Source organism: Micromys minutus (assembly GCF_963924665.1).
Source record: "Micromys minutus genome assembly, chromosome: 5".
Lineage (NCBI taxonomy): Eukaryota > Metazoa > Chordata > Mammalia > Rodentia > Muridae > Micromys > Micromys minutus.
In genome coordinates this window covers 45437154-45465011 of record NC_137974.1, presented here as the reverse complement: position 1 = coordinate 45465011, position 27858 = coordinate 45437154, and the positions used below count along the sequence as shown (strand labels likewise).

Here is a 27858-nt window from a genome sequence, read left to right as displayed (position 1 = left end):
AATACTTAGGTAGACGGGCTTTTATGCGGATTTCAAACCTTCCTCATGCTATTTTAAAGGCCAAGAAAATGAGCAATCACCCTCTCTTCCTCTGGAACGAGCCTGTCCTTAGTTTGGTTTCAGGGGGTTCTTTATGAAGAGAGCCTGGTGCATTACCTGACAGTGCCCTACTTCTGTGTATTGTTAACACACTGCACAAGTTCAAGCAACCAACACAAGCCAGACTTTCATTAAATAAATTTATTTGTTAAAATAATTTAACTCCAAATACAACTGTTGGATTTGCATTGAGTTATAATGACAATTCATGTTTCAATTGACGTGTCAGGGCTTGCCCGACGCTGTTAGAAAACAATGGGCTGTAGTTCACTTCTCAATGGTCAGTTGTACTAGAGTTCAGCAATGGACTGTGAATTGGGTCTCCGGGGGAACCCCAAACCGATAACGGTGAGTCTGTTCTCAAAATCTACTGCAGCCATTCTGGAAACCCTGACGGAGGTTTAATAGATACACAAGGACAAATTAAACAAGAGGACCCCCATGGTCTTTAACATCTGATTGGCTGAAGAGACAGTTAAAGCTGAGCCAGCGCTAAGCGGGGGGAGGGGGGGATGGGGGGCGTGGCTACTGATGAAGAAACTAAGCAACTAAGCAACCCAGCACTCAGCAGCAGCAACACCCACACCTGGCAGCACACTGCAGCTGTCCCCCGGCTACACAAAAAAGCAAGCAAGCATCAGTACTTTTACCAGGGCAACTGGACTGCCCGGTCAGGCCCTAATTCTACAAAGCGCAGTGTGGGAGCGTCAGAGCACCTCTCCTGGTGTACGGAAACACCTAGAAGGCTTCCCCCGGCAGATGCTGGCTTGTCTTGTGGAAGCTGAGGAGCGGGAAGGCATTGGTTACGTCAGTGCCACAGCTTTAAAGAACCTGCAAGTTACACCTTAAAAGAAATAAACCTAAAACAAGACGAGAACAAAACTCCGCTCTGTGTGAGAAAGTAAAAAAAAATAAAAAACTAAAAATAAAAAAATAAAAAGCAAAACTAAGTAACAGCTAAAGAAATAGTAGGTCTTTGGGTCAAACCATAATATTTTTAAGGCATGTTAGAACAGACATCATCTATCTAGTTGCTAGGCGAATAGGGCTTTAAAGAAATATCGACAGGCCGGCTCTCCTCGGCGCCCTGCCATTTCATGTGCTATCATGAGCAATATCAGAGGTGCACCAGAGGAACAGGGATTGGCACAGGCCAGCCTGGGGAAACCATGCCTGGGTACTGTGGAGGGCTGGTGTAAACGCCGGGCCTTAGGAATGACCCCCCACGAAGAGCCGCCCAACACCTGGCAAACACCCCCACTTCACACCTTGCCCGGCTTCTCACACGCAACCGTGACCACGGCTGCACGACCACCCACAGCGGCGAGCCGTGGAACCTGCGCAGCTGTTCCTAATGCGCAGTATCTTCAACCGCTGTTCATTATGGGGTTCTAAAAATTAGGGTTAGCCGGACAAGTTAAGAGGCCTCAGAGGTCAACACACTAGTATTTCTACTTCAGTAGATAAAACACTCCTTCAGGTCAACTGTTCCGTATGTCTGAGTCAAAATCAACTTTTACACAATCAACTTTGTTTCGAGAAAACTTAAGACGTTTTGTCCTATAAAATGTGGTACTTCCTAAGCGGAGAAAATGGCGCTGAAGACCATGAATTCTCAAAGACTCTCTAACACCCACAGCTGGGTTTTACCCACATTATTTATTTATTTATATTCTCACATATGACAAACACCACGGACCTTTCCCCCGTATCTTGTGCCCTTAAAGCCAGCTACTAAATACTTGGTGTGGGGGGAGACTTCAATGGCTTATAAGAGACTAATAATTTTTTTTAATGCTAGCTTATACATTATGTTCTGCAGTATAGATTCTCAGTTGAGAATTGTGCCACATTCTTAGGAACAATAAGCACACATGCACACACAAACACACTCTTCTCTCTGGTACACACAAGACTAAGCGGTTACTTGCACAAGACTGTGGAACCGAGAAGGCGTGGGCCCTAAGTGCATCGGGGCTCAGTGACCCTGCGGTTCTGAAGGCCAGTCCTTCAGAAGGCAGGATCAAGGCCTTTACCAGCACTTACGCCTCTGTAGAGAGGATGGGAACCCTTCCACACTCGATTGTGAGACTCCTGAATAGAATTTTTTTTCCCTGTACCATTACCCATGCAAATGATAAACACTTCACCACTGTGAGAACCGAAGCTAACGCATAGAACAGAAGATTAGCTTTGGCGGTGTGTGCCGCCTCAGCCATTGGGGCAGAGTACGCATGCGCGAAGCTCCCATGATTCTCCAGGAAGGGGAAGAGGTTTTGTGTCCTTTCCCTCCCTAAAATAATTTATATTCTACTTTTAAGCCCAAATTGTTTAATCGGTTATTCAAAAAATTTTTAGTGCCTACAATAAAGCTCAGAAACAGCAAACTGGATTTCCAAAGCAGGTGAGCCAAGGGCCACACTGTGACTATGGCCCTGAAAGGCTGCTCTCACTAACACACACATACACACACACATACATAAAGCCAGATGTCTGTACTGTCCTGTGGGGTGTCTGCAAATGGGAGCGTGTGGGTGTAACATGGCTTCGTTTTCCTTCTGCGATGGTTAATCTGCTACAAGGCTCGTTAGTAAGGCTGGGCTCTTCCTCTCAGCCGCTTCTTTCTTGCTCAGTAAATAAAGAGCATCCCCGCTCCGTTAACAGAGGGTGGGTGTGCAACCCGATTCCCGTAAACCCTCATGAGACTACTGTCTGTGGCGGAGCAGGTGATTCAACAGATTCTAAAGCCGGATTGGGTTTTCACAAAGCCTTGTTCTGACTTTTACTCTACTGAGGATTGATATGTGAGTGAGTTTCATGTCACGAATTAGGGTAACATCTACGACTAGGCATCAATTTGAAAACTAGAAAGGTGTCAGCTACGCAGAGTCTCCCTGCAATGCTGTTTTATCGGATGGAATACACTGGCTAGAAGCTCCATCCATTCCTGACTTCAGTACTCTTGTAGGAAAATATTTCTCCTTTATTTTTTTTAAGACAACAAAATATTTTAATTGTTAGTGATCATAGGAATTCTTCTGGTTTCTCAATCATGATTATTTTTAGTTGACACAACAGCAGTTTTCTGTCACCTCAGAAAGAGACACGTCAGATGCGGTCACCCCTGTAGCTTGGCGGTGGTGCCTTCAAGGTTGCAGATGGACAGAGGACTGAGGACAGAGGCGGGAACTGTAATCACGGAACCCACAGGTACTCGGGCGTCGGCTGGCCATCCAGCCTGAGGGTTACAGTGCACCGTGCACTCACGCACCACCCGTCCCACAAACTGTAGTGCAGCAGACACAGTGACTGCTGCCTACGAGCCTCGGTGAGTCCTGTCCGGGGCGGCCATGCTCGGGTGCTATTGTATGTTACAGGAAGAGCAGCACGGGTCGTCTTTGTCAGGCTGAGCCGCATAGTTCATCTGCCTCACAATTTCGGCAAAGAGTTCGTCCACCATTGTTTTACTCTTAGCGGAGGTCTCCATAAAGGGACAGCCCCACTCTTCAGCCAAGGCGCGGCCTTCGTTGGAGGCCACTTCTCTCTCGGTCTCCAGGTCCACCTTGTTCCCGACCAGGATGACGGGCACCTTCTCATACCTGAAAGAACACACATGTATTGTCGCAGTTAGTAAGCAGGGTAAAACGGCTTCTCTTTTCCTCTCCGATATGGTAGAAATGATCTCTTTGGCCATGTGAAAAATTGCTTGCACCAGTTGGCCTGGTGCCTGCCTAGGGCATTCTGAAATTGTTCTCAGAAGGGATCATAAATGGGCTTTTCAAATGATGTTTTCAATTAATCAATTATGGATCCCTTAAAAACCAATTATGCATCCTTTCCAGATATGCTTGGGGAATTACTCTCAGCATCTCAGACTGACTTCTCTTAATTTAAATGTCGTCTGTTCCATGAGTGCGCACTCAAAATTTCAGCCAGTCATGCAGTGATCAGTGTTACTGGTTTCAGCTAGGTTGCCGGTAACAATTTTACTATGTTCTATAAGAGTCGTGTTTAAATAACTCCTGAACACAAAAAAAAAAAAAAAAAAAAAAAAAAAAACCGAAAGCTGAAACTGCAGTGGGATTCATCAAGATGAAAAGCATCAGACACACACTCACAAGGAACCAATCAGTCAGTGAAAGATAAAAGTTACTGACTCACTTTTTACAGTTTAAGGATTAAACTACAGCATGTTTAGGAAACAGGACACTGGGTACACACCCCCTACTACTCTCTATACAACTTCATTGTTCTATCAAGATGGCGCTCCCTCCTTACCCTTAAGACAAGTACATCCCCAATGGACACTTAGGTTTTCCTTTGTCAAGAGAGCAAACCAGTGCCTCCACGAGGGCCTGTCTCTTCCAGGCAGCAGAACAGAGGGAGAGTAAGTGGGAGCACACAGTGTGGTGCTCACATCAGCAGTCCCAGTAGGAAGGAGGCAGGCTGGAGTATTACTGAGTCTTGGACCAGCCCTGCCTCACAAAACCAGAGGGCTGGGAGGCAGCTCAGTTGGTACAGTGCTTGCCTTGCAGGCTAAGCCCCCAAATCGAATCTCCAGCACCACAGCAAAGGCACAGCTGCACAAGCGTCTCATCTCAGCTCTGGGGAGGCACCGAGGGGAGGGTTCCTGGCCAGCCAGTCTAGCTTGACTGATGGACAACAGGCCAATGAGAGACCCTGCTTCAGAGGTGGGTGGCGATCCTTAGGAGGACTCACGAGCTTGTCCTCCGGACTCCACAAACACTGGCACAGGCAAGAACACACAAACGTGTATGTAAGGGTAAGAGTAGGACTGTATCAGGGCAAATCTAGAACTCGGACATCCCGCTTCTTCTGGGAACCACAGGCAGCTCCGATCTGCACCAGAGGTACCTGGGTGCCCCTGTGGTGCTGCTCAGGATGTGAGGCCTTCGCATACCTTCCATTGAGAGCTCTCCTGCACACGCTCACTGGCCTCTGGGAGCACAGATGGGATCGGCAATGGAGCTGCAGTACACAGACCCGTTACCAGCTCCTACCCGTGGAACCGAGCGGCCTGGCACGGAACCGACGCTGTTGCCCACGTCAGCCTCGGCTTCTCAATTGTTCTACACTCAAGGACATAGCTGCTCCCCCCATTTCCTTCTGGGGGTACACAAGCTGACAGAAGGATTAACAAAGATGACGTGGCTTGCTTCTTAATGAAGCAATTTACAAATGGTGACAAATAGCATTTATTGAGTTGAAGTTAAGACCTAACTTCAGTCAGTTAACTATACTCATTGAGAATGGTAAGTACTGAGACGCTGCTTTCTAACGCTGGGCCGGGTGGTGGCACACACCAGTCGTCCAAACACTTAGGAGATGGAGGCTGGAAGATCAGGAGTTCAAGGTCACCCTCAGCTACATAGTGAACTGGTGGCCAGCCTGAGCTAGCTCTCAAACAAACAAATCACTTCCTATTATTAGGTACAAGAAAAGTTATCTTAAAGAATATTCTTAAGCTTAAGTACAATAGTGCAGCAATATTTTACGTTTAAGAGAGACATACGTTTAGTTGAAAAGTGCAGGGTCTATTAGAACAGAAGGGCTTTTTAAAAATTTCAAAGACATCAAGTTATGAGCAGTTAGCTGTTGCTTTGTTCTTCAGTCTGCAGGTTCCAGTTCCAACAGATGGTGGCCAACCTACAGTCAACAGGTCTCCTTGACCAGTTGACAGCTGAGTTCTTGGCATTGTTATGCCCTACAAACACAGGTTCAAATCCAGTGGCTACTAGTAACATGCAGTAACTGGGGTGAAAATGTAGTCAGTATCAGAGAACTCGTCTACCTCTGCTAACCGAACGGACAGTGGGCTTTTCGGCCACCAGGGTATTAAGGATGCTAGAGAAATGCAATTAATAACCCAATCAAGGAACCTGGACAAACATCAAAATCTTAAGAGCAAAACAAAACAAATCAACAACACCCCTACACATTCCCAAACAATTGATGGTGATAACTTTGTCTGTCACCACTAGAGCTTGGGACAGTGGAAAATAGTATACACCATGGTGGGGATGGAGGCTTGGCTTTTACCCTTGCCCTGAAGAGGCTGCAGGGCTGAGCACAGCATTTCCTGATATCTGTGTCTGCGCTCGGTTGGTAAAATGGAGCTTGACTACCTGCTCCCACTTAATGCAACAAAGATGCTGTCAAGAGGAGACGAGGCAGGAATCCAGATCAGACAGCACAGGAGGGGACCCACCCACTCCTGCCTTCACGCTTATGTAAGACCACAGTTTGCCAAAAGACAGAGTGTTAGGAAGTCAAAAACATTCAAGAGATGGAGAGATCTGCCGAGGAGAATCCAGCTACGGTAAGGGATCAAGGTTGTGAGGTGGGACTAGGAAGAGGGAGCCAAAGCAATAGCATGGAGCAGCCTCATACCGTCTGACGAGGACAAGCAGAGATGTAATCTCAGAACACTGGGCCTTATGGAAGATGCTAACACTAGTGGGAGGGGTTGGGATAAGAGAGTCCTTCCTACTGAAGAGCACAGCACACTGCTCTATGTACTAACATGACAATATGTGACACAAAATCCCGAACCAGACCAAGACAACACAGCTAGTCATGTGGACTTAATATATTACTGTCTTTCAGGTGCCTGTTTGTTGGACTGCATCTAAAGTACTCTCAAACCGGAAAGTTAAAATTCAGACTCGGTGGCCCAACCCACAATCAACACTCACTGCTGTAAGGACATACAGCAGGCTGGTCTTTAGCAGAGATACCAAAGTGCACCTGAGGCGTGGAGTCACTCCTGTGGGACTAGAGTGTGGAACAGCTACTGTCAGTGCATTCTGACTCATCACAGTAGGAAGGATGCACCAGGAGCGGAGGAGCAGCACCTTCTGCACAGTGTGCGGGATGCTTTAACTCTCCGAGTGCCACAGGCTGCACTGAGCAGAGGCCTACTGTGCAGTAGTAGAGGGAGACAGGCAATAGAACTGTGGACCATAGACTTTGCCGTGTGTTGACATTTATCTTCTAAGAGCCTACCACACCCTACATACTGCTATGTCCACTTAGGCTATACAAGAAACAACAAAGACATCTGCTGACTCTAGCCTAGCAGAGGAAATGGGTATTAGCAATAAAGATATATGTGGTAAGGTTTATTAGAGACAGAAGAGGAAGGCCAGAGAGCATGCTGGGGGCACAGGCACCATCCTAGGAAGGATATCGCAGGCTTCACTGGGGAGATGTCATACAGAGATAAGGGGTAAGGAATCTGCCACAGAAGTATCAGGGGAAACTCCCAAGCCAGGTAAGAAGTAGGTGTCAAAAGCTTGTTGGTCTGTACCTGTTGAAGAAAGAGCAAATGGCTTGAGGGATCCATCTGTACAACCCCCTACACCTGCTCAGCCTCGCAATACAAGGCAGGTCACACATTTCAGCTGACTACGGGTGCTGGAAGTGACCTCACCACACTCTGGCACTGACAGCAGCTGGCATTATTATTTAGGGGAGCTGCACACTTTGTGAGTAGGAGGCAGCAACCACTCTCATGTCTGATTCTCATCGCAGCCCTGTGGGGTTTCTTCATTTCTCCTTTTATAGAGGACACCATTTGGGAAGAAGTTGAGAATGCCAGGTTCAAAAATTACTTTATTTATAAACCGCTATTAACCTGTGTCATGAAGGGGACGCCATAGTCGGGATCAGAAGGTGGCTCATTAGTTTGTTTGTAGACTGTGGGAGACGTTTGTCTTATTAACATGGATTTACATGCTTCTGTTATGTTCATGAGTGTGATTACATAATGTATGAATAAATAAATTGGCTCTTTCAAGCAGCTGCTCAATGGCTTTTGCAAAGCATCGCTCAGCGGTAGGATGCCAATGTGCTCGGAGCTCAGCTCTGTGCGTATCAATGGCTTGGAAGCACTGACCGTGCTCACCAATGGCTGTCTCCTGCCTCATAACCGCAAAGACACGTACACTTCACTCTGGGGATGTCTGAGCTTGGCTGGTCATTAGAATAACCTGAGAATTTATGTACTGGTTCCTGGGCCCGGGGATCCAGAGCTGCTGAGTCTGAATCTGTGGGATCGCATGTATCTGTACATACATAAACTCTGCAGACTGACTCTGAGCTTCAGTGATGTGAGGAACCACCAGACTCATTGGTGACGTAGATCCCAAACGCCATCACACACTTACCAGCCGTGACGTCACTGCAGCAAGTCTGAGATCAAGGCTCCCTTCTCTTCACACACTCACTGAGGTAAATGGTGGCGAGATCTCTGCAGCGCCCCTCCCCCATCTCCTTTTGAGGATATTCTACTTCAGTACTTTAGGAGAAGGGTGTGTCTTACCAGGTGCTGTCAGGCTCTTCTTGGCCATAAGCTGGTTGGAGTAACATTCTTTTTGAGTTCAGAGGAGAACCAAGAAAGGCTTTTCTTAGTTCCCTTATTCGACTTTCTCCCCAGTGTTTAAAATCTCTTCTCCTAAGAGGGCCTGAGGCAAAGAGCAAATACTCAAACCAGTCAACCACCTTGGGGCTGCCCTTGCCAGACGTCCCTGCCCTGTTCTGAACACCTTCCACAACACAGAACTCATGTGTGGGCAGCGTCCTATGTCCTTCTATCTGTTCGCTAGACATTAGTGTTAAGAATTCGGTGTTTAGAAGTTTGCTGTGTTCAGGCCTGGAATGTCTGCATTCACTCCCCTTCACGGGTCCTAACTTCTGTCCTGGGGGGGAAGGAGCCTTTCTTTTTCTTTTCTTTTCTTGCAAAATAGAAACAGGTTTTCTTCCTCAGTTCTTTGCTCAGATCAAGCAATGCATCGATATTTAAACAAACGCAGAAACCAAACAAATTCCCACCAATGCTTAAATAGGAGGGAGGGAGGGAGGAAGGGGAGGGGAAGGGGAGAAAGACACACACACACACACACACTGACTCTTAATCTCACTTATGTGAATGAGCACCAGAACCAGTTTGGTATGTAAACTTACAGGCTTTTCCTACTCGCTTATGTGCACAGAAGCATACGTTTTCATACAAAGAGATCACACCATTTAGCAGGGGGATTTTTTTGCTTAATATTATGGAGTTATCCATTTTAATAAGTAACAGCATATCATAATGACCAAAGGCTGATGCGCTATATGGTATGCATATATCCACATATATATATATATATGTATGCATCTCCTAAAACTGTGTCATAATTTACTCTTATCATTAGTGCTACTTTTGGGCAAACATAACCAGAAATCTAATCAATGTACTAAAAGTGTGACTTCTGAACCAAAAGATATATAAAATGTATATTTAAGAAACCCCTATTTGTGCTTTTCTTTTCTTTTTAAAGCTTTTGAACTAGCAAAACCCACATTATTCATCAAACTGCTGTGTGGCTGCACACACAATTTTCAGTGGATGGCTGGAATTTATACCAGCACTCACACTGCTGAGTGTCAAGAATACGGCCACCCCGGGCCAGACACTGCCCCTTGTCCGGCACTGTGCTGGTGAGGAGGGCGGGGCTAAGCAAGGATGCACACTTGCTCTCGGCTCATTGGTCCTCAGCTGCCTACCTCATCCCCAGCATTCCAATGTCCTTCTCTCTCTCTGTCACTCCTTTGCTTTGACCATCGTGAGGGTGTAAGTGCGCACTGAACGTGTAAGGTGAAAAGCGTGATGTAACATAAACAAGATGAATCCACGAGTGTGTTTAGAGCTGACAGGGACTCCATGCAACTCACGTAAACGTCAGCTTTGTTCACTGAAATCACGAGGGTTGACCTGGTACCTTCCAGTTGCGTTAGGGTGGCGCAAGGGATGATGGAACGGAGCTCACAGGCATCTTCAATGTATTGAAAAGCCTCCCTGTACAAAGTCAAGGTGACAAAAGCCTGGGAAAGGTGCAAGAAGATACAAAAGACAAGTACTCAACTGTTTTTCTAACCAGAAGAATCAGGCAGGGGGCCAAAGGGAGTGGGAGGCTTCCAGTGCTTCCCTCTCTTTTTATCTGGTTTTGTGAGAACCCTGTACAGCAGGAAGCTGAAGCTCCGAGAGAAACACCCTGCTTCAAGCAGGCTCTGAGGTTTGCGGTGTGTGAAGGAATCTCTGGGGTACGCCATGTAAGTTCACGGCAACCCGAAGACACTGAGTGCCAAGACCTTAGCATGCGGTCTTCAGAGTGGAAGTGTGGGACCTCAGCATGCGGGAGGGGCCGTGAGCCGCAGCGTTGCCCTGTGGGGTTCCTTCAGCATATTCGCACACACGAATACACACAGCTATATACCTTAGGGTTAAGGTGTGTCTACTGCCTGAAAGTCATAGCTCAGTAAGAAATAGACTTAAGCAAAAGAGTTGGTAAAATAATCAAAGTCTTCATTCAAACAGGAGAGCTGAGCGAAGCGACCTTCAGGACAGACTGAGGACACACACGGGGAACTGTGTTCCAACAATATAACCTACACAATCAGGTTAATCAGCCAGTGTATTAGCTGACTTCTGCCTATCGATGCTAAATTCCTCTGCTATGCTGCTGAATCGCTATCCTCGAATAAGGAAGGCCAACATTAGAGAATAGCATGACCCTGGTCATAAAGATGACAATGATTCTGGATGTTTTCTTCACAATCACATCTACAAACTGAACCACAAGTCTTTAGGAGACCCAAGATGTTGCAGTACTTCAAAACCCAGTGAAAGGGAGAAATGTAAAGTGGGTGGTGGTGGTACATACCTTTAATCCCAGCACTTGGGAGGCAGAGGCATTTAGAGTTCAAGGCCAACCTGGTCTACAGAGTGAGTTCTAGGATAGCCAGGGCTACACAGAAAAACCCTGTCTCACAAAACAAAGAAACAAACAAAAATATGCTATGACTGCATTCAATCTGGCCCTTTATCATTAGAAAGGAAGATAATTCATGCCAATAATGTGAATCTGTGAGATGCTTTCAAGTACAAGCCTGAAGCCTTGTCATCAGAACTGAGTGGGGAAACAGAATCAAATAGTGGTTATAGGGACAGGCTATTGGTTGACTGCTAAAAGCAACACACACATACTAGATACACTACACACAGACACACCATACAAACATAGACACATATACAGACACACACACACACAAACACTACACACACACATATATACACAGCCACACCACACAGAGATACACACACACACACACACACACACACCACATATATACACACAGCCACATTACACAGAGGTACACCAAACACATATATACACAGATACACCACATACATGCATATACATACAGCCACACCACACACAGCCACACCACACACACACCACACACATATACACAGACACAGCACACAGATACAGCATTCACACACACACACACACACACACACACACACACACACACAGTGGGGAAGAGATCCACAATGAGGTAGGACACAGCAGCTGGCCAGAGTCAGACATGGTGCTGAAACATAACATATGCATTTCACCTTTAGTGAGTTTAAGATTTGAGATCTATGTCAGAATGAACCAACTACTGGATCTGACCAGACTGAGACAGCTGCTGGAATGGAAGCTGTGTGAGCAATCGTGTCTCTGGTATACCAGAGTGCACACCTTCTCGGCACCCCGTGTCAGAAAGAAATAATTTTGTTAAAGTTGCCCCTAAATAAGGAGGGCTTAAAGATGCTTGGGACTGTGAAGGGCTAAGGCGTTGGGAACTATGAGCAAAGGAGTGTTCATCTGGGAGAGCACTTTTACTCTCATGAAAAGACTTAAATATATTTCTTCCCTCTACATCACTAATCACCAGATCCCACCATCACCACTGCCAAGAAAAATTTAAAGCCAAAACAGCCGCAAGAGGCAGCTCATGTCTTTAACCTTACCTCTAGGGAGGCTGAGGTAAGAAGACCGCCATGACTTCAAGGTTAGCTTGGGCTAGAGCGAGATCTTACCTCAAAACACCCAGAAATCAAACAAACAAAAATGCCAGATTTCAACAGCTATTGCTATAAAACAAAGGTCATGGCAGAAATGGAAACAGCTGAACACACCACACTAGGTAGGCCAGGTCCACTCTTAGGAGGCTGACTGCTCGGGTTATGAAAACGGATCTTTAGATTTGAAGCAGAAAAAGTAACAGGTGAACAATGGGAAAAGAAAAAAAAAATCCGCAAGTGAAGGTGATCGCTCTACCACACACAGCCAGGGTGGGGCCATGACAGTAGCAAGCGGAGAATGGCAAGTGCCCGATACAAGGCAGCGTTGAGCCAACATGGACGTGATAACAATATGCAGAGAGTTGTAGGAGAACACTTGGGGCAAGACGGGGTGGGTGGTAAGCCAAAGGCTGGAGGTCTCTGACCCTCATCGGAGACAGGATATTAGAGTCTGTAATAGCAGGCCGAGAGGAGTAGTGGTTATAGGGACAGGCTGAGCAGGAATTACTGGCTTGGAGAAAATGCACCCTGTTATTTTCACTGCTCAAAACCCTTTCATCTCTAATACCAGTCTACCTGGCCTCATCTACTTCTCACCCCCTCTTCCATCTCCTCTCTGCCAATTCCATGGTAATCAAAACAATGCTTTTACAGTCCCGTCCCCATCCCAACTCTCCTACGACAATGTGTGGTTGGTTCCAGGGAGTCTGGGATAAAGGCTAACATTCAAGGTTAGCCATAAGCTCAAACCAAGACAGGGGGCACAGGCAGAGAGACGTGGGTTTGCATTTTTGAGGACTGCAAAGGCGCTTGCTCCCTTGGACATGCTGCCTGCCCTTCCGGAACCAGGGCTCTCAGCCTGTGGGGACAGGAATATTAACATGGATGTCAACAATGACCAATGGCGTTCCTAGTGACTGCCATCTGCAGAGGACTTGCTTTAAGCCGGACTCTGCGCCCAGCAATGCACACGAACTATCTACTCAAGTATCATGGATACTGTAAAATACTATGGGGATGCTAACAATTCATCTTGGGGTTCCTTCAATCCGTCTGTTAGCAATGGATTGAATTAGCCAGTTCTAGAACCTTAACTGGAGTGATTGCTAAGTATCTTCCCTCCTGTCTCTGCCTTACACCTCCCAGCCCAAGAATGAGCAAATCTAATGATTTAGTCTAAAAGCCATTAATTGCCATGGAAAGGAGTCAGAAAAATAAGACAATATCCCCTTCAATCTATGCACACTGGCTATCTAGTATCTTCTACAAACAAGCGCTTTTCCTTATCAGAGCATCTTGTTCTCACCACACACTGCCACCACAGGGTACGAACCACGCTTCTCTGACCCCGAAGAGAGACAGTCGGGACACAGAAGAAGCACCCCGCCCCCAGTTCTGCGCAGTGTGAGCAATCATTAAAGCCATACACCGGCAGTCACTATCCACCCAGAGCCACGGCCAGCGGCACTGTCCGAGCCACAGCTCTGCCCGTCCGCCCCCGGAAGGCTACCAGATGCTACAGGCACCTGGAGGGTGGCGGTAAGGTGACGAAGTTCACATTAGACGTTTCCTCATCTAGTTCATGTTGCTTCAAGTGGCAGTCAGTGCTAACAGTCTTTGTGGGTGTGAGCTCCCTAGAATGCTGCCTGTTTTACTGAGCCTTGCAGTGACTGCTTGACTTCTTGAGGGTCCCTGACGATTTGGGGGGATGGTCAAAACACAGCATGTAATGATCAAAAGGGGTGTATGTTCATACATTCAACTAGCTTTTGCTGTTTTTTTAAAATATATTTTGTTCCCCTGCCCCCTTATTACACAATGCTAGATGTCAGGGTGGGACCAGAATAGCAGTAAACACATGGAAGAAGCTTTCTTATTAATAATCGCACTAATATAAGTCAGGGTGGGTATCAGCCGTGTTCATGAACAGCGGACACAAGAGGTACACTAGACGGCAAGGAAGTGAATGTGAAGATTTACACACGCAGCGTTCCTGCTGACACTCAGTTTTAATGTGTAAAAATCTATTCCTTAAAAGTATTTTTTTTTTTTAATTCACACTGGTGTTCTGCCTCCATGTGTGTCTGTGTGAGAGTGTCAGATTCCCTGGACTGGAATTAAAACAGTTGTGAACTGCCATGTGGGTGCTGGGACTCAAACCTGGGTCCTTTGGGAAGAGCAGCCAGTGCCTATGTGGTGGTTATGTGCATGTGAACGTAGGTACACGGAGAGGCCAGAAAATAGTTTCAGATCTCTTGGATCTGGAGTTGCAGGCAGTTATGAGCTATCATGAGTGCCGGGAATTGAACTTGGTTCCCCTGAAAAGCAGAAACTGCTGAGCCATCTCTTCGGTCTTAATTAATGTTATAATCTTAATAAGATTAAATATGACCTTCAAATTACAGTCCTGCCTGGGCAACCAAATGATCGTAGGTAAATTCCAAGAACAGACGGCAGGGGGTCGGGCCATCTTTAAAGAGTTCGGGTTTGTTTGTTCATTCATATACCCCTTATTCATCTTTGGTCAACATTTTTAAAGGGGTTGCTGGGTTTAAACAGTTGAAAATGTTTAATTAACATATTTAATTAAAAATGTTAAATTAACATTTCATTATGTTTTAAAAGGTTTAAAAAGGAAAACAAGTAAGCAAAACTGAAGGCCGAACCCTACCCCACACTTCATGGTTTCACATGGCTCATCATGATTTGGGCGGTACCCCGAGGATGAGTTTCTGGTCTGACACCACATTAGATGGGATCATCCAGACGTGTTCAGCTAGGGTGGGTGGGACAGTCACACTGCTAAGAATGGTGGGAAGAGAAACCCGCTTTCCTGTAGCTGCAGAGGCTCCACGTTAGTTCCCAGAAGGAGCACCATGGGCTTCCTACATGTCTTAGAGGTGGCTTAGGGGGTCAAGGAACCAAGTTGAAGCAGCTCGACCATTTATAATCTGCCCCTAACTGGCTGAGCATCGCTTCTGTATACGCTAATGCTCACCCTAGACTCAAAAGGAAGAACAATAAATGTTTGTTCTCAATGGAAATCTTACTAGTGAGTCTGTAGACATCTTTAATGTAGTCCACTTGATCTGGTGGAAACCAAAATGTCCTTCTGAAACTGAACAAACCTCTAGCTCACGAGGATTAATGAACAAATGCGGTAAGGAGGCTGGCCACGTCAAAGACCACCCAACATCACATGCACACGGGCCTGAACTCATCCAGATGCTCAGAGCAGAGTCTAAGGTCAGATCAGGAGCAACCATGTAACCTGTCACCCAGACTGGGACGCTTCTGAGATGGAGAGGAGTGAGCAGCACAGTAGGCATACGCCTCGAGGACCCAGGGAAAGGGATGCTGTCACCTGTGGGGAAGAAAGGGGACAGATGCTGTGGCAGTAGTGCTTATTCAGAGGGACGGCTGGAAGCCATGACCTGTAAAGAATGTGCTGCTGAGAGCAATGGAAGGACCCTCCTTCCTCCAACATTTCTTTCACCAGATGGTATGCTTGGGTAGCCTTGGGTAGTCACTACTGATCTGCCAGACAGGGATGGGGACACCAGCACCCATGCTGGGGGGGATCCGGCTAGTGGATAGGATCGCAGCACACCTTGCTCACCCCCACCCCCAGTCCAGCTGGAGGCTCCCCTAGCACAGCCCTCTAGCAGCAGCTCAATGCTGCAAGGGTTCCTAAAAAACATCCTTCCCGAGTACGGCAACACACAGAGCTCCAGCTCCGGTCAGTGCAGACTACCAGAACCGCGCCTTCCATAGCAACGTTACCACGCAAGGGCTGAACGGAAGTCACTGAGAATTCTCTCAGCCCGTGCTCCTAAAGGCAAAGCAAAACTGCAAACATGAAGTCTGGGCCACTTCCTAGCTGGCGCTCATCCATGTACACCCCTGTTAGTTAATGCTGTGAGTTTTCATGTATGTATGCATGTGACTCTAGCTAGCCTTCAGGTGTGCATATATGTAAAGTAACTACAGGTCTTAGCCACGGACATCTCGGCCTTGAGTTTACTAACCAGGCTTACTGATGGCTTAAACTGGGTTAGGCTGTTGGTTCCCAAAGCTGGAAAAGTGAACAGTGTGAAAGAACAGGAGTCACTAGGAGAAGAAAATTTTATCCTGGATAAAGGAGATAAATACATAGCGACCACACATCATGCTCTGAATGTTGAGCCTAACTTCATCCCCACTGTGAGACACGAGGGACTTAAGGGTGAGTGGCTGCCCCAGGAGAGGCGATGTCACCAAGGCTAGGGTATTTTGTAATACCAGCTCCAATGGACTCCAAAGGCATTTACCAAAGTAAGTGTACAATTATTACTCCTATAGACAAATCTTTGACATTTAGTGAGTTAGAATGAGCAAAAACATTCACCACAAAAGGTGGTCTGATAAAAGCAATGCTTCTGCTGGAAGATGCTTTGAAACTTAAAAATCAAGTGTTTTAGAGGCTGTGCTTCTGTACAAGTTAGAACTGTCAAACACATACTCACTGACAGTACATTCTGGCACATCAGCTAAAGATAGTACCCTGTATTTATTCTGCACAATGCTCAGGGCAATGCTATGCAAATGAGGTGGCTTAAGCCATATAATTTGATGTTGACAGTGATGATTTTTATACAAAGTCAGATCAAACTTTTTCTGGAATTGGTTTATTAAGAAAAATCTGTCAACACTTAACTATATATAAGCAGCCACAGGGTGTTAAAGTTATCTTTACCCACGCAGAGCTTTTGGTATTCATAAAAAGATCTACTATCATCTCCAACTTCTCAGGAAGAAGAAAATGTTATTCAGCAAACACTAATATTCCATGCTGACTGTTTTTATATATCATTTTTATAATTAAAACATACAATAAAGACTGCTACCGTTTCTTTACTGCTAAAAAGTCCTTACCACCAGAGGTAAGTTTGCAAGGGGCAGGCAAAGAGCCAGAACTCAAAGGCCTACAGTGTAGGTCCCATTACCCAGGCTGTAAGGCTGAGACTTGGAACAGGCCGTGGCTTGTGGGTCTGCATTAGCCCCGTGGCGCACTTGACAGTTCCCCAGCAGAGGCCTGGGTCTCACCCTCCTTTCTGTGGTTCTCCTTGAAACGTTTTTATTGGTGTTCGGGGGCTGTTACGTAGAGAATCGTTTTATGTTCATTATTTCTTTAATTACTTATCGTCTCCGCGTTGTGGATGTGGGAGTTAAGATGCAGAGGAAGCTGAATAACCAGTGGGAGGGGAAGTTCAGTGTTAACTGCAGCAAACTCACTGTCATGTGTATAAAAAGTGCGATCTCTATGCACAGTAAGACATCATATTTGAAAATTACATAGAATATTTGAGGCATTCATTGAAGACTGGAAGATGGGCATCTTTAGACACCAATATTTCACCTTTTGAGAGCTATAAAGACATCTGGTAAAGAAGAGAATATTAGTATGTATTGAATAATTAATAAGATACAGAATTTCCACTCTGAATTATTAACTTCTGAGGTGACAAAAAGTATGGGAAACACTCTTTTTAAAGGAAATGTGTCAGGCAGAGGCTTTCAGTGTTCCTCCTGGCTGGTTTTACTAAGTGCTTTGATGTTATCGGCAGCCATGGACTTTTTACCTGTGTTCACCCTGTTTCTTAAACCAGCACAGATGACCCTCCCGACTGTCCCAGCCATTAGATATGGGTGTGGACACACAGTTCTGCCATCACGTGATTGGATCTGAGCACCAACTACAGGCTGAATACCTCTTATCTGAAACACTCGAACCAGACACATTTCAGGTTGTGGATTTGGGGAGGGTTGCAGTATCTTGTGGATGGAACCCATGTCTGGACATGAAATTCTTTAAGTGCACCTTAGACATGCTGTCCACAACCAATTTATACGGCATTTGAGGTGAAGCTGTGATTCTGGAGCAGAGATGGTCACATGCAGTCAGCTATGGGATTTCTGCACTGAGGCATCAATCAGGCTGGGGTCCAGAAAGTCTCAGGGCGGGGAAGACTTCTGGTTTCAAGTGAAACTTCAGGTACAGATGCTCGTCCTGTGTGATAGCCCTTGGTCTGCATTAGGTTTGGAACAGGCAGGGGATATCTTTCCTCGATACATGAACAAGATGGCATGACTAAACACCAACTCTCCTTCTAACTGTGATACCAACTCTCTCACTCTTAAATAAGGCCTCAATGCAGAAGGCTAGAAAAACCAGGAGAGAACTGTCCCAAAGCATTAGATAGTCCCAGCTAGTGTTCCTGGGGTAAAGTTATCTAAGACAGCAACCAAATCATGTATGATGAGAGCACTTTGGTGAGGAATGAACCAGAAGAGAATGAACGGGAAGGGGGGGGGGGAACACAGCGGGATCAAATGCACGCTGTCTCAGCCCTGTGTGTCTGCCCTGCTCAGAGGAGGCAGTGGATACAGCCCTAGGTAAGAGAATGTGATGGCCATTCCTGAATAGACCAAGAGAAGTAAACAGATGGCGTTTTCACTACCTCCAGAGTCTTAAACATATAATAGTTATTAAGTCATCGTATTTCTCCTCAGAATATCATTTTGGTATGTCTTTACATTGTAAATATATCCTAAAGACGATAATAACACACACACACACACACACACACACACACACACACACACACCACCTACATATGCAATTCAGTGACTATTTGAACATTATGAACAAGAACATACAGCTTCCGTGTGCTTGTTTAACCAGCTGCAGTCTACTTTAAACCATGTATTCAGAAACGCTCTTCAGCGACATGTGAGTTAGGGCACAACTCCAACACTCAGCATTTAGCTGCATCAAATTTCCAGCGCTAACGTGTGACAGGATTTCTCAAACCATGACCTTAATAAAACACACCCATAACCCCAGTCTAACTCACATACTTCAGAACACCCTCTTCCACTAATAACCTACTATTTAAATGGAAGATCATTCAAAACTAGACTGGTTTACAGGGGCAACAGTGCCCACTGGACACTGGAGGCTAAATACCAGAAAGCCCAGGGCCAGGCGTGAGTTCTTTTAGATGTGGGCTAGTGAAGTCTCAGACCAGGAAACATTACAAGATACTGCCACTGTTCTTGTTTGCCCTCTAAAAGTGGGCTATAAGACCCTAACACTGAGCATCCTTGAGCTATAGAACATAGAAAAATCAAGCTGGTGTGGCCTGGAAGCTTTGTTCCTATTGTCTAGCTTCTGTGATGCTGGAAGGTGATATGCAGACTATCAGAAGAGAAAAGCAATCCCCAGTCTCACCCAGCTATGGGCCGTGTGCAGCAGCAATGACTCCCCAACAAGCCCACTGCTGCAGCACTAGCAGACACAGTGAGGTGTTTCTGATTGCATGCAGGTCCCATTCCACGAGATAAATTCCGTACCTGGCACCATTACTGGGCCAAGAATCTATAGAGTCCACTCATAGACCCTACAGGAGAACCTGCCGCTATGCTGCTAAACGGATATGGGATTAGACCCTACTCCTAGTGACTTAGTGCTGTGTCGATGCACTTAGTTCAATGTGACTTAGTGCCGATCAGTGCACTTCCCAATGCTCATCTGAGAAGGTGTGCAGCAGTAAATTATAAACAGTGCTTGCCCTCTGGACACTGAAGAGTGGCTGTGCCTGTGAACTCACACAGGTTGGGACAGCGTGAGAACCTGTGCAAATCTAAGGCAGAACAAATCCCAGATGCAGACAAGGAGGATGGCTGGCCCAGTCCTGTGCACCCCCCAAACTCCCCAACTGTTGGCTGGCAGGAGGGGGAGAGACAGTTTTAAGGTAACTGTGTTCCAGAGGAAAACCACACATCCCAGAACCAGGCAGCAAAGACTGGTTTCAAAGGATTGTTTTTTTTCAAGGACAGGAAGTTATGTGGGCACAGGGGTACACCTGGGAAAGGTTAGAGGAGAAAGGCATGAATGATTGATAAAGTTTAGACATTCAGGCTGTTTGCTTCCTGTTAGAGTGGCCACGCCGCTGGAATAAAGGTAACACTGTTGGAGTATCAGGCCTTCTATTTCCAACGAGGTTTCCACTTCTTAAAAGTGCAAAGCTAAAGACAGGCACAAGTATAAGGCTGAGCAATTTAGGATTCACCACATACTATTATAAAATTGTAGTGACTGGTCTCAGATATCTTCAAGTTCTATAAATCTTACAGATACATTTGTGTTTTGTTTATATACTTTAATGTTATATATCTTTCTAGAAACTACAAAGATGCCATTAAAAAGTAGGACATGGTGGCACACACCGTAATCTCAGCACTTGAGAGGAAGAGGTAGGTGGACATCTGTGAGCTCCAGGACAGAAAAAAAAAATCCTGCAGAAATATGAAATACTTATATTTGATGCTGAGAGACTATCTGACTCAGGTGCTGTTCTTCCAGACTGTAGAGAAAATGAACCCTACTGACTCAGCTGGGCTGGCTTGTAAGGAAGTCCCAGTGACCCATCTGTCTCTGCTTGGATTACAGGCATGTGCACCACACCCAGCTTTTCCAGTGGGTGCTGGGGCTGAGTGTGGCTTGTACAGCAAACATTTGCCTGCACTTCCTCTCCAGACTTCGCCTTCACAACCACCCTATCTGTAAGCTTTAAATCTTGCTGTAAAATCTGCTGACCTCATAGTCAAACTCCCAAGAGTTTTCCAAACAGATTAAAGAGTATTTATAACCTTTATACCACCATCCGGGAAACACAAACACACAAGGAAACAGTAGAGAAAATAGAGACTTACACTTCCTTCCCTAGGGTGCAGGGTCTGTGTTGAGGACTGCAGAGAAGCTGCGTATAATCATCATTGTCTCCTTGCTTAGGAATATGCCTAAGTATGAACTATCCCTCACTTTAGTGGGCTGAATGGAATCTCCTAGACACTCCCATGGCCTTTAAACCATCCAAGTGTCGTTACCACTAATAAATGTTAGCAAGTAAGATGGCCGCGTTGCCAGCTCTCCAGTTGGTTGGGCTATTTTCAAACATTTTTATCAGTCCCTCTGATCTTCCCTAATGTTAATTAAGTTTAAAGATTCCAATCCTAGGAGAGCCCAAAAAACAAACAAACAAACTCCCCAAAACAAAAACAAACAAAAAACCCTATTGTATCATAATAGTTATTATGTTATAATTTTACTATTCAGAAAAAAACAAGTTTCCCTTTCAAGAAGAAAGAGGAAGTCAACCAACCAACAAACCACCTTTGGAACACAACAGCAAAACCCATCTTAAACAAAACGTTTATTATGCAGTGCATTGAGTCCTACAGAGGGAATGCAGCATGGGGTATTTAGTTAATGACAGTGTCAGACTCTTAACGACCTGCCAAGGAGATACACCTTAAGTATTTGGAGCAGGCCAAAACTGAGATAACTCAAGATAACGAAGGGAAGAGATGGCAGGCTCGGACACGGTGACGGTCTGGTGATGATGGTCTACCAGTTAGTGGGGAACACCAGACAGTAAGATCAACGAGAACTGAGCTTTCTAAGTCCGGGAAGTAGTCTCCCAACTTCCTCTAAGGAAGTTCTTGAGTTTTGTGTTTAAGCAGATCAACATTTCCCATTAATCTTTTCCTACTTTTAATTCTTCTATGTTTGACTGACAGGATTTAGTCACTGACTTTTCATGACACAGTCATTAATTTTAAAAAGTGACTCACAACCATTATGCTCTTTACCTTGCGAGACTTGCTTTGGACTCCATGTTTGTTTCTAAGAAGGCTTGAACAGCCTGTCCCCAGTCTTAGAGGCTTTGTGGCTTGTGCTTAGCACAATGTATACAGTCTTCATTGTTCGCCCTGTGACTATCCAGCTCTGTCCTTGTCTATACCCGTTTGTTTCTAACTTCTATGCCCAGCCTCAAACTCTACACCGCAGGTGTTGGCTGTTCTCATTGTGAGCTCTGCTGATGAGGCTGACTTCTTACATTCACACAGAACCTGACCTTCAAGACCTTTTCAAATATTCTAATTATCAGACACAGCTATATGAAAGATTATCATCTGGGCTGAAGCAGTGCCTCCTGTTACCCCACTCACCCGTGTTCAAATGTGAAGGGCACCTTTGACCTTTCCCTCTCCCACCACTTGATGACTCCATTCCTGACAACCTTACACCCCCACCCCTTCTTTCTCAGCATGCTAGCTCGCTCTTTGTAAATCATACAGATACTAAAAATCATACAGATACTAAGTAACGCTGCTCAAGACAGCCAGCTCAGTCTTTATCACACAGATACTAGGTAACACTGCTCAAGACTGCCTTCTGTCATAACAGACTCCATCACCAGCACACCATCTCATCTCTGTTCCTATTTCTATAAGAGGTCTAACCTTCTGTCCTTATGTTTTAAAATCTGTTACCTCCCCTCAGCCCTCAAGCCCCAGCCCCCACCCACATCTGTGTCAGTCTCTAGTTTACTCTTCACAGTCTCTTTAACACTCAGAAACTACCCCATACCAATTCCTCCCACCAGAGGACATCGTCTCTGACTTTACTCTTTACCTGACCTCTGACCTCTTCCTTGCTGACTTGACTTGTAGGCACTCTTGCAAAAGCATCTCCTCCATCTGCAAAATCAACTTGAAACACTAAAATGCCTGGGGAAACCGAGTCCAAATGCTTTCCTCTCTGAAGACTACTCAGGTGCCATATTTTTTGTTTGTTTCCTGTGGGCTGTGTGTCCCAGGCTAGCCACCTAGGCGGAGAGCTCAGCGAGAATGCTCACAAACCATCCCAGCAAAAAATATTTAACTACACTACAACGGGAAGGGGAAGAACAGGGTGCCTGCTTCCAGGCTGTTGGGCGGCTGAGTGGGAGCCAGGTGTGAGGCTAGTTAAAGGAATTCATTCAGTTTGGTAAGAGGAAAAGGGTTTCTCTAAACTGGGGGAATCTTCAATCATGGATGAAGGAATGCGTGGGAATTAACTCTGCACAAAGACAACAGGCTCCAAGGCAGAAGAGCTAGAGAGAGAGGTTTTTAACCTAAAAGAAAGCAGGGATGCTGGTGGGGAGATGCATTTGCACTGCCAGCAGGGGGTAGGGTGAGGGGACACCAGACTCCAGTGCATGCTCACTTAAAGGTCATGCTCAAAGTCTAAACTAGCTTCATCCTAGAACAGCATGTTCTAAAATATTTCATGTTAGGACCACCACTAACCCTGAGACAGTCAAGAGGGTAAAATTATGAATTCAGTAAGAATTTAAATATAAGTGCTTATCATTCTGCGTGCGCGTGTGATCCAAACTCAAGCCAAATAAAGAAAAAGAGGAGGAGGAGGAAGAGGAGGGGGAGGAAAAGAAAGAAGAGGAGAGAGCAAGAGGAAAAGAAGAAAGTGGCATAAAATTTATACAAAAGCCATTTTGAAATTGTTACTTGACTTTGAAGTCTTGTGTTCGTACATGTGTATTGTGTGTGTGTGAGTATGTGTGTAAGAGAGAAAGAGAGAGGGGAAGAGAGGAGGGAGAAAAAGGAAAGGGGCGGAGGCAGGGGAACAGGAATGGAGAAGTGCTTTTCAGCATTTTTGCATATTTTAAAAAACAAAGATAAATGTACAAATTTTCAGCATTTTTGCATATGAGAAGTGCTTTTCATCTGTGCATCAGGACCTGAGGTCAGAGCCCTAGAGCCTTAGTAAGAGGCACAGCAGTGCACATCTGTAAGCCAGGATCTGAAAAGGCAGAAATGGAAGGATCCCTGGGCTTGCTGTCCAGCCAAATCATCAAGTTTCAGGTTCAGTAAGTGACTATCTCAAAAAGTAAGGTAGCACGCTCAAGAGAGGGGTCAGAGGTTAAGAGCACTGGGTTCCAGCACCATCATGACAATGTACAGTAACTACAGTTCCCTGGAGGGTTCTTGCCCTCTTCTCACGTCATGTGGTACACATGTATATTTGTAGGCAAAGATTCATACACATAAAATAAAAATAAATACATCTTTTTTAAAAAGGGGTATATGGTTGTGTTGGTTTGTAAAAGAATGGCCCCATAGGCTCATAAATTTGAATGCTTAGTCACCAGGGAGTCCCACTATTTGAGAATGAACAGAAGGATTAGGAGGTGTGGCCATGTTGGAGGAAGTGTGTCACGGGGTATTGATGTTTCCAAAGTCCATGCCAAGTCCGGCTGCCTCTGTCTGCCGACGGATGGGGCTCTCGACTATTTCTCCAATGCCTATCACCACGCTCCCCACTATGACAATAATGGGTAAGTGTCTGAAGCAGTAAGCAAATCCCCAATCAAATGCTTTCTTCCATAGTTGCCTCTGTCATGGTGTCTCTTCACAACAAGACTAGTGACTAAGTGGGCAGAAGCGCCTGCCACAAAACCTGCCTACCAGAACCCACACACGGGGGACAGACAAGTTGCCCTCTGACCTTCACGTGTGTGTCACAGTGCATGTGCCATGGCCTCCACACACACAGACATAATACAGAAAAACTTTTTAAAAAGTGAGGTTCAGAGAAAATGAATAAGACATGTCAACCTTTGGCCTCTACATGAATTCACACAAAAGTATTCATATGCACACACAAGTATGCATGTATGTACACATACCTAACTCAAAAGAAAATAAGGGCCCATTTTAATATTTTTCAAAATGAAATATTCTAGACCATATCAATCCAGTGAAAAGCTCCATTTCTGTTGCCACACGTGTTACATGTTCATTTTCCTGTTCTTTTCCCCATAAGATCTATTCGGCAAAACCAACAAAATAATTTCCTAAGAGTCATTAACATTTCTCGCCCATCTCACTGTTTGTAACAGGCAAGACACTTTAAATTGTGATTATGAACATGAATTATTTCCTCTAAAACTGTAATCATTTGTCACTGGGTAAAACCAACAGGTTAGCGTGACACAGCCGAAGAGAGACAGAAAGGACCGCCACCGTTTCTGCGCACCAATGACTGCAGGTGCATGTCAGCCTCGTAGCACTGGGAGGGGATGCCATTTTCTCTTTCACAGAAAAGAAAGCCCGGGCCTATAAAACAAGCAGGTATTTCCCTAAACCACATACATCTAAAAGATGGGATGTCTACTAAGGTACCTATGGCAACCAAGCATTATTCAGAGATGCTAACGGTTCCCTTAGCAGTGACAGGTCACAAGTGAGGTAGCGAGCCCCAGCATTTCAGTTACGCCACTGCACTATGGCACCTTAGCCCCCCAAACTCTTCCATGCCATGTGTAAAGCAAACAGCTGGCATACCATGGGCAGAAGATGGAATTACTGGACACTTCCCAAAGCAACTGGACATTTCAGAATCTGGTCCCCTCTAAAGTAGAAGATGCACTAACGTGAAAACCGTGCTTTTTTGTGAGAGGAGTTGAGTGCCCCCCCCCACTTCAGATCTGAGAATGCCTTGGACACTGTAGTCTAATGTCCAAGCTGGACATGGGCCCTTTAATCTCAGCATCCACTGGCAGAGGCAGGAGAATCTTTGTGGATTCTGGGTCCGCCTGCTATGCATGGGAAGTTACAGGACAGCCAGGTCAACATAGAGAACCTGTCTCAAAATAAATAAATAAAATAAAATAAACCAGAAGGAAGTGGGGCCTGAGAGGCCCTCTCGACACAGCGTTTACCCCACAGGAAATGCTCCACTCAGCCCATCACTGGCTTTCTTATAGCAAGAGCTGTAACTAGTGAGTCTAGTGAGCAGAATTTCAGTCTGTTGTCCTGGGTTGAGGTACCAACGAACTGCTCTAGTAAACTGACTGGACTATTATTATCTCTGAGGAACGTGAGCTACAGAGTCACCAGAAGTTACAACATAATGCGGCCCACCCCGTTGGGGAGCTCAGCGTGCTTGTTCCTGCACAGACATGTGGGCACAAACTGGGGTGTGAAGCAGGGCGGCTGGGGCACTGACAGTGTCGTCTGTAAATGACTTAGAGGCAAACAGTGTTAACGCGCCCACACGTGTGCACCATACAAGGAAACACGTTTCTAAAATGTAACAGAGTCACCAACTTTGGGAAGAGATTACTAACATAGCCACTGCTCTGTGATTGGAACTGAATGCAGGAATATAGAAATCTCTAGTCTGTCTGTTAACATGCACACTCAGTTGGAGGAGGCAGTGAGGAGGGGGCATTTCCTCTGACCCCTGAAGAGGGTGAAAAACCTGCCATTTGTAAGGAATTTTTGAGTATTCTCTGAATACAAATAACTGGCTCTGAGTTTTGAAGTGTGTGAACCCCAAATGAAATGTGACTTTGAATGTAGCTACAGGTAGGATAAACCTGGAAGACTGTCTGTAGTCCTAGTTTATGAGGACCAGAAAAAAACGTTATCAGTAAAAAAGAACTGGAAAACGCTGCCAAAACTCTGTAATAACGTGTTAGACTTCCAATATGTAAAAGGTTAAGGGGAAAATACACGGCATCAACTTAAGAGAAAACAAACACCGGTTACTGCCACATGCAAAATGCATTCTTTGAACAGTTGACATCACAAAAAAGCCTGTTTGCTTCAATTTTTCCCCATTAACTTTAAATTAGTTGATACACAAGCCACAGCTCACACTAAACTGGTTTGTTTTCCAAGAATAGCCTCTTTTCTTTTGGGGTGGGGGTGGGGAGGCTAGCTCTTAAGAGAAAAGGAAATGAAGCTGCACTCTTTCAACGTAAATGCCACAAGCGTGCTTCTATATGCCAAACCTACTGAATGCTGTGTGGTCTTCAAATTATTTGCCAATGTGTCTTTAAAGTTTTGCACTAATTCATTTCTGCCAACCTCCTGGCAACATTTAATCTTTTCAGCAAGGAGAAAGGTACCCTTAACTAGTATTGACTCTGTCACAGATATGTATGTGTAAATTTTGGCTGTCAAACCTCTTAAGGGTGGATTTAAGCGCGTGCTCACCCCGCAAGGCGTGCCTGCACTCAGACAGCTCCCCTTTCCCTAGTGCCCTTCTCTCCTTGCAAGTTTGAAACTTTTGTTTTCTCTGGGGTCCAGAAGGAGCGCTATCCATGTCCTAGAGACAAAGGGCTGAGCTGGGGGTTAACGGGATGCCCAATTTTACTTGTGAAACAAAGCCCGCAAATCTGAGCCCCGGAAGGAGGTGGTGCAGCCCGGGCGAGCCAGGGACCGGATCGCTACAGCCACCGAGCCCCGTGCGCCCCCGCTCTGCTCACCGCTTCACGCGGATGATCTGGTCCCGCATGGGCTTGATGTCCTGGAAGCTCTGCTGGTTGACTAGGCTGTAGACCAGGATGAAGCCCTGGCCGTTCTTGATATACAGGTCCCGCATGGACGCGAACTGCTCGGTGCCCGCCGTGTCCAAGATCTCCAGCACCGAAGGCGACGAGTCCACCTCGATCTCCTTGCGGTAGAAGTCCTCAATGGTGGGGTCGTATTTCTCAATGAAGGTGCCGGTCACGAACTGCACGGTTAGAGCGGATTTGCCTACCCCGCCCGAGCCCAGCACCACCACTTTGTACTCGCGCATCGTCCCTGCGCGGCCGCCGCCGCCGCCGCCGCCCGCGACATAGACCTGCGCCCGCGCGCCGCGCCCCGACCCCGCGGCCCCGCCGCCCTTACGGACTCGCCGGCTCACGGCCGCGGCAGCGCCCTGGGCGCCGGCAGCGGAGCTGCAGCTGAGCGAACCGCGCGCGGCCCTGTGAGCGGGCCAAGCCGGAGGACCGGGCAGCCTGGAGGGCGCCGGCAGCAACGGAGCTCGAGCCGGAGCCGCCCGTACCGCGGGCCCGCAATGCCGCCCGCCCCGCCCCTCGCGCCTCCACGCCCAGCTCCCGCCGCGGCCGCCGCCGCTTCCCCAGCGCTGGAGCGCGCGCCCGAGCCCAGCCGCAGCA

The 27858-nt window shown here is 46.2% G+C and overlaps 1 protein-coding gene across 1 annotated transcript; it reads right to left on the bottom strand.

Moving 5' to 3' along the window:
• Positions 1–315: 315 nt before the first annotated feature.
• RAP2A (RAP2A, member of RAS oncogene family) lies at positions 316–27809 on the bottom strand. The gene is made up of 2 exons (XM_080917303.1): positions 27184–27809; positions 316–3698 (listed from the first exon to the last, which is right to left on the bottom strand). The coding sequence occupies exons 1-2, from the start codon at positions 27495–27497 to the stop codon at positions 3461–3463; spliced, it is 552 nt and encodes a 183-aa protein (XP_080773429.1). The 5' UTR covers positions 27498–27809; the 3' UTR covers positions 316–3460.
• Between the last annotated feature and the right edge of the window lie 49 nt (positions 27810–27858).

Bases quoted from the DNA above. Each gene is read 5' to 3' on its own strand.
- RAP2A (XM_080917303.1), bottom strand. From the start codon at position 27,497: ATGCGCGAGTACAAAGTGGTGGTGCTGGGCTCGGGCGGGGTAGGCAAA. The intron at 3,699-27,183 runs GTGAGCAGAGCG...GTGTTCTTTCAG, and splicing joins CAGATCATCCGCGTGAAGCG to GTATGAGAAGGTGCCCGTCA.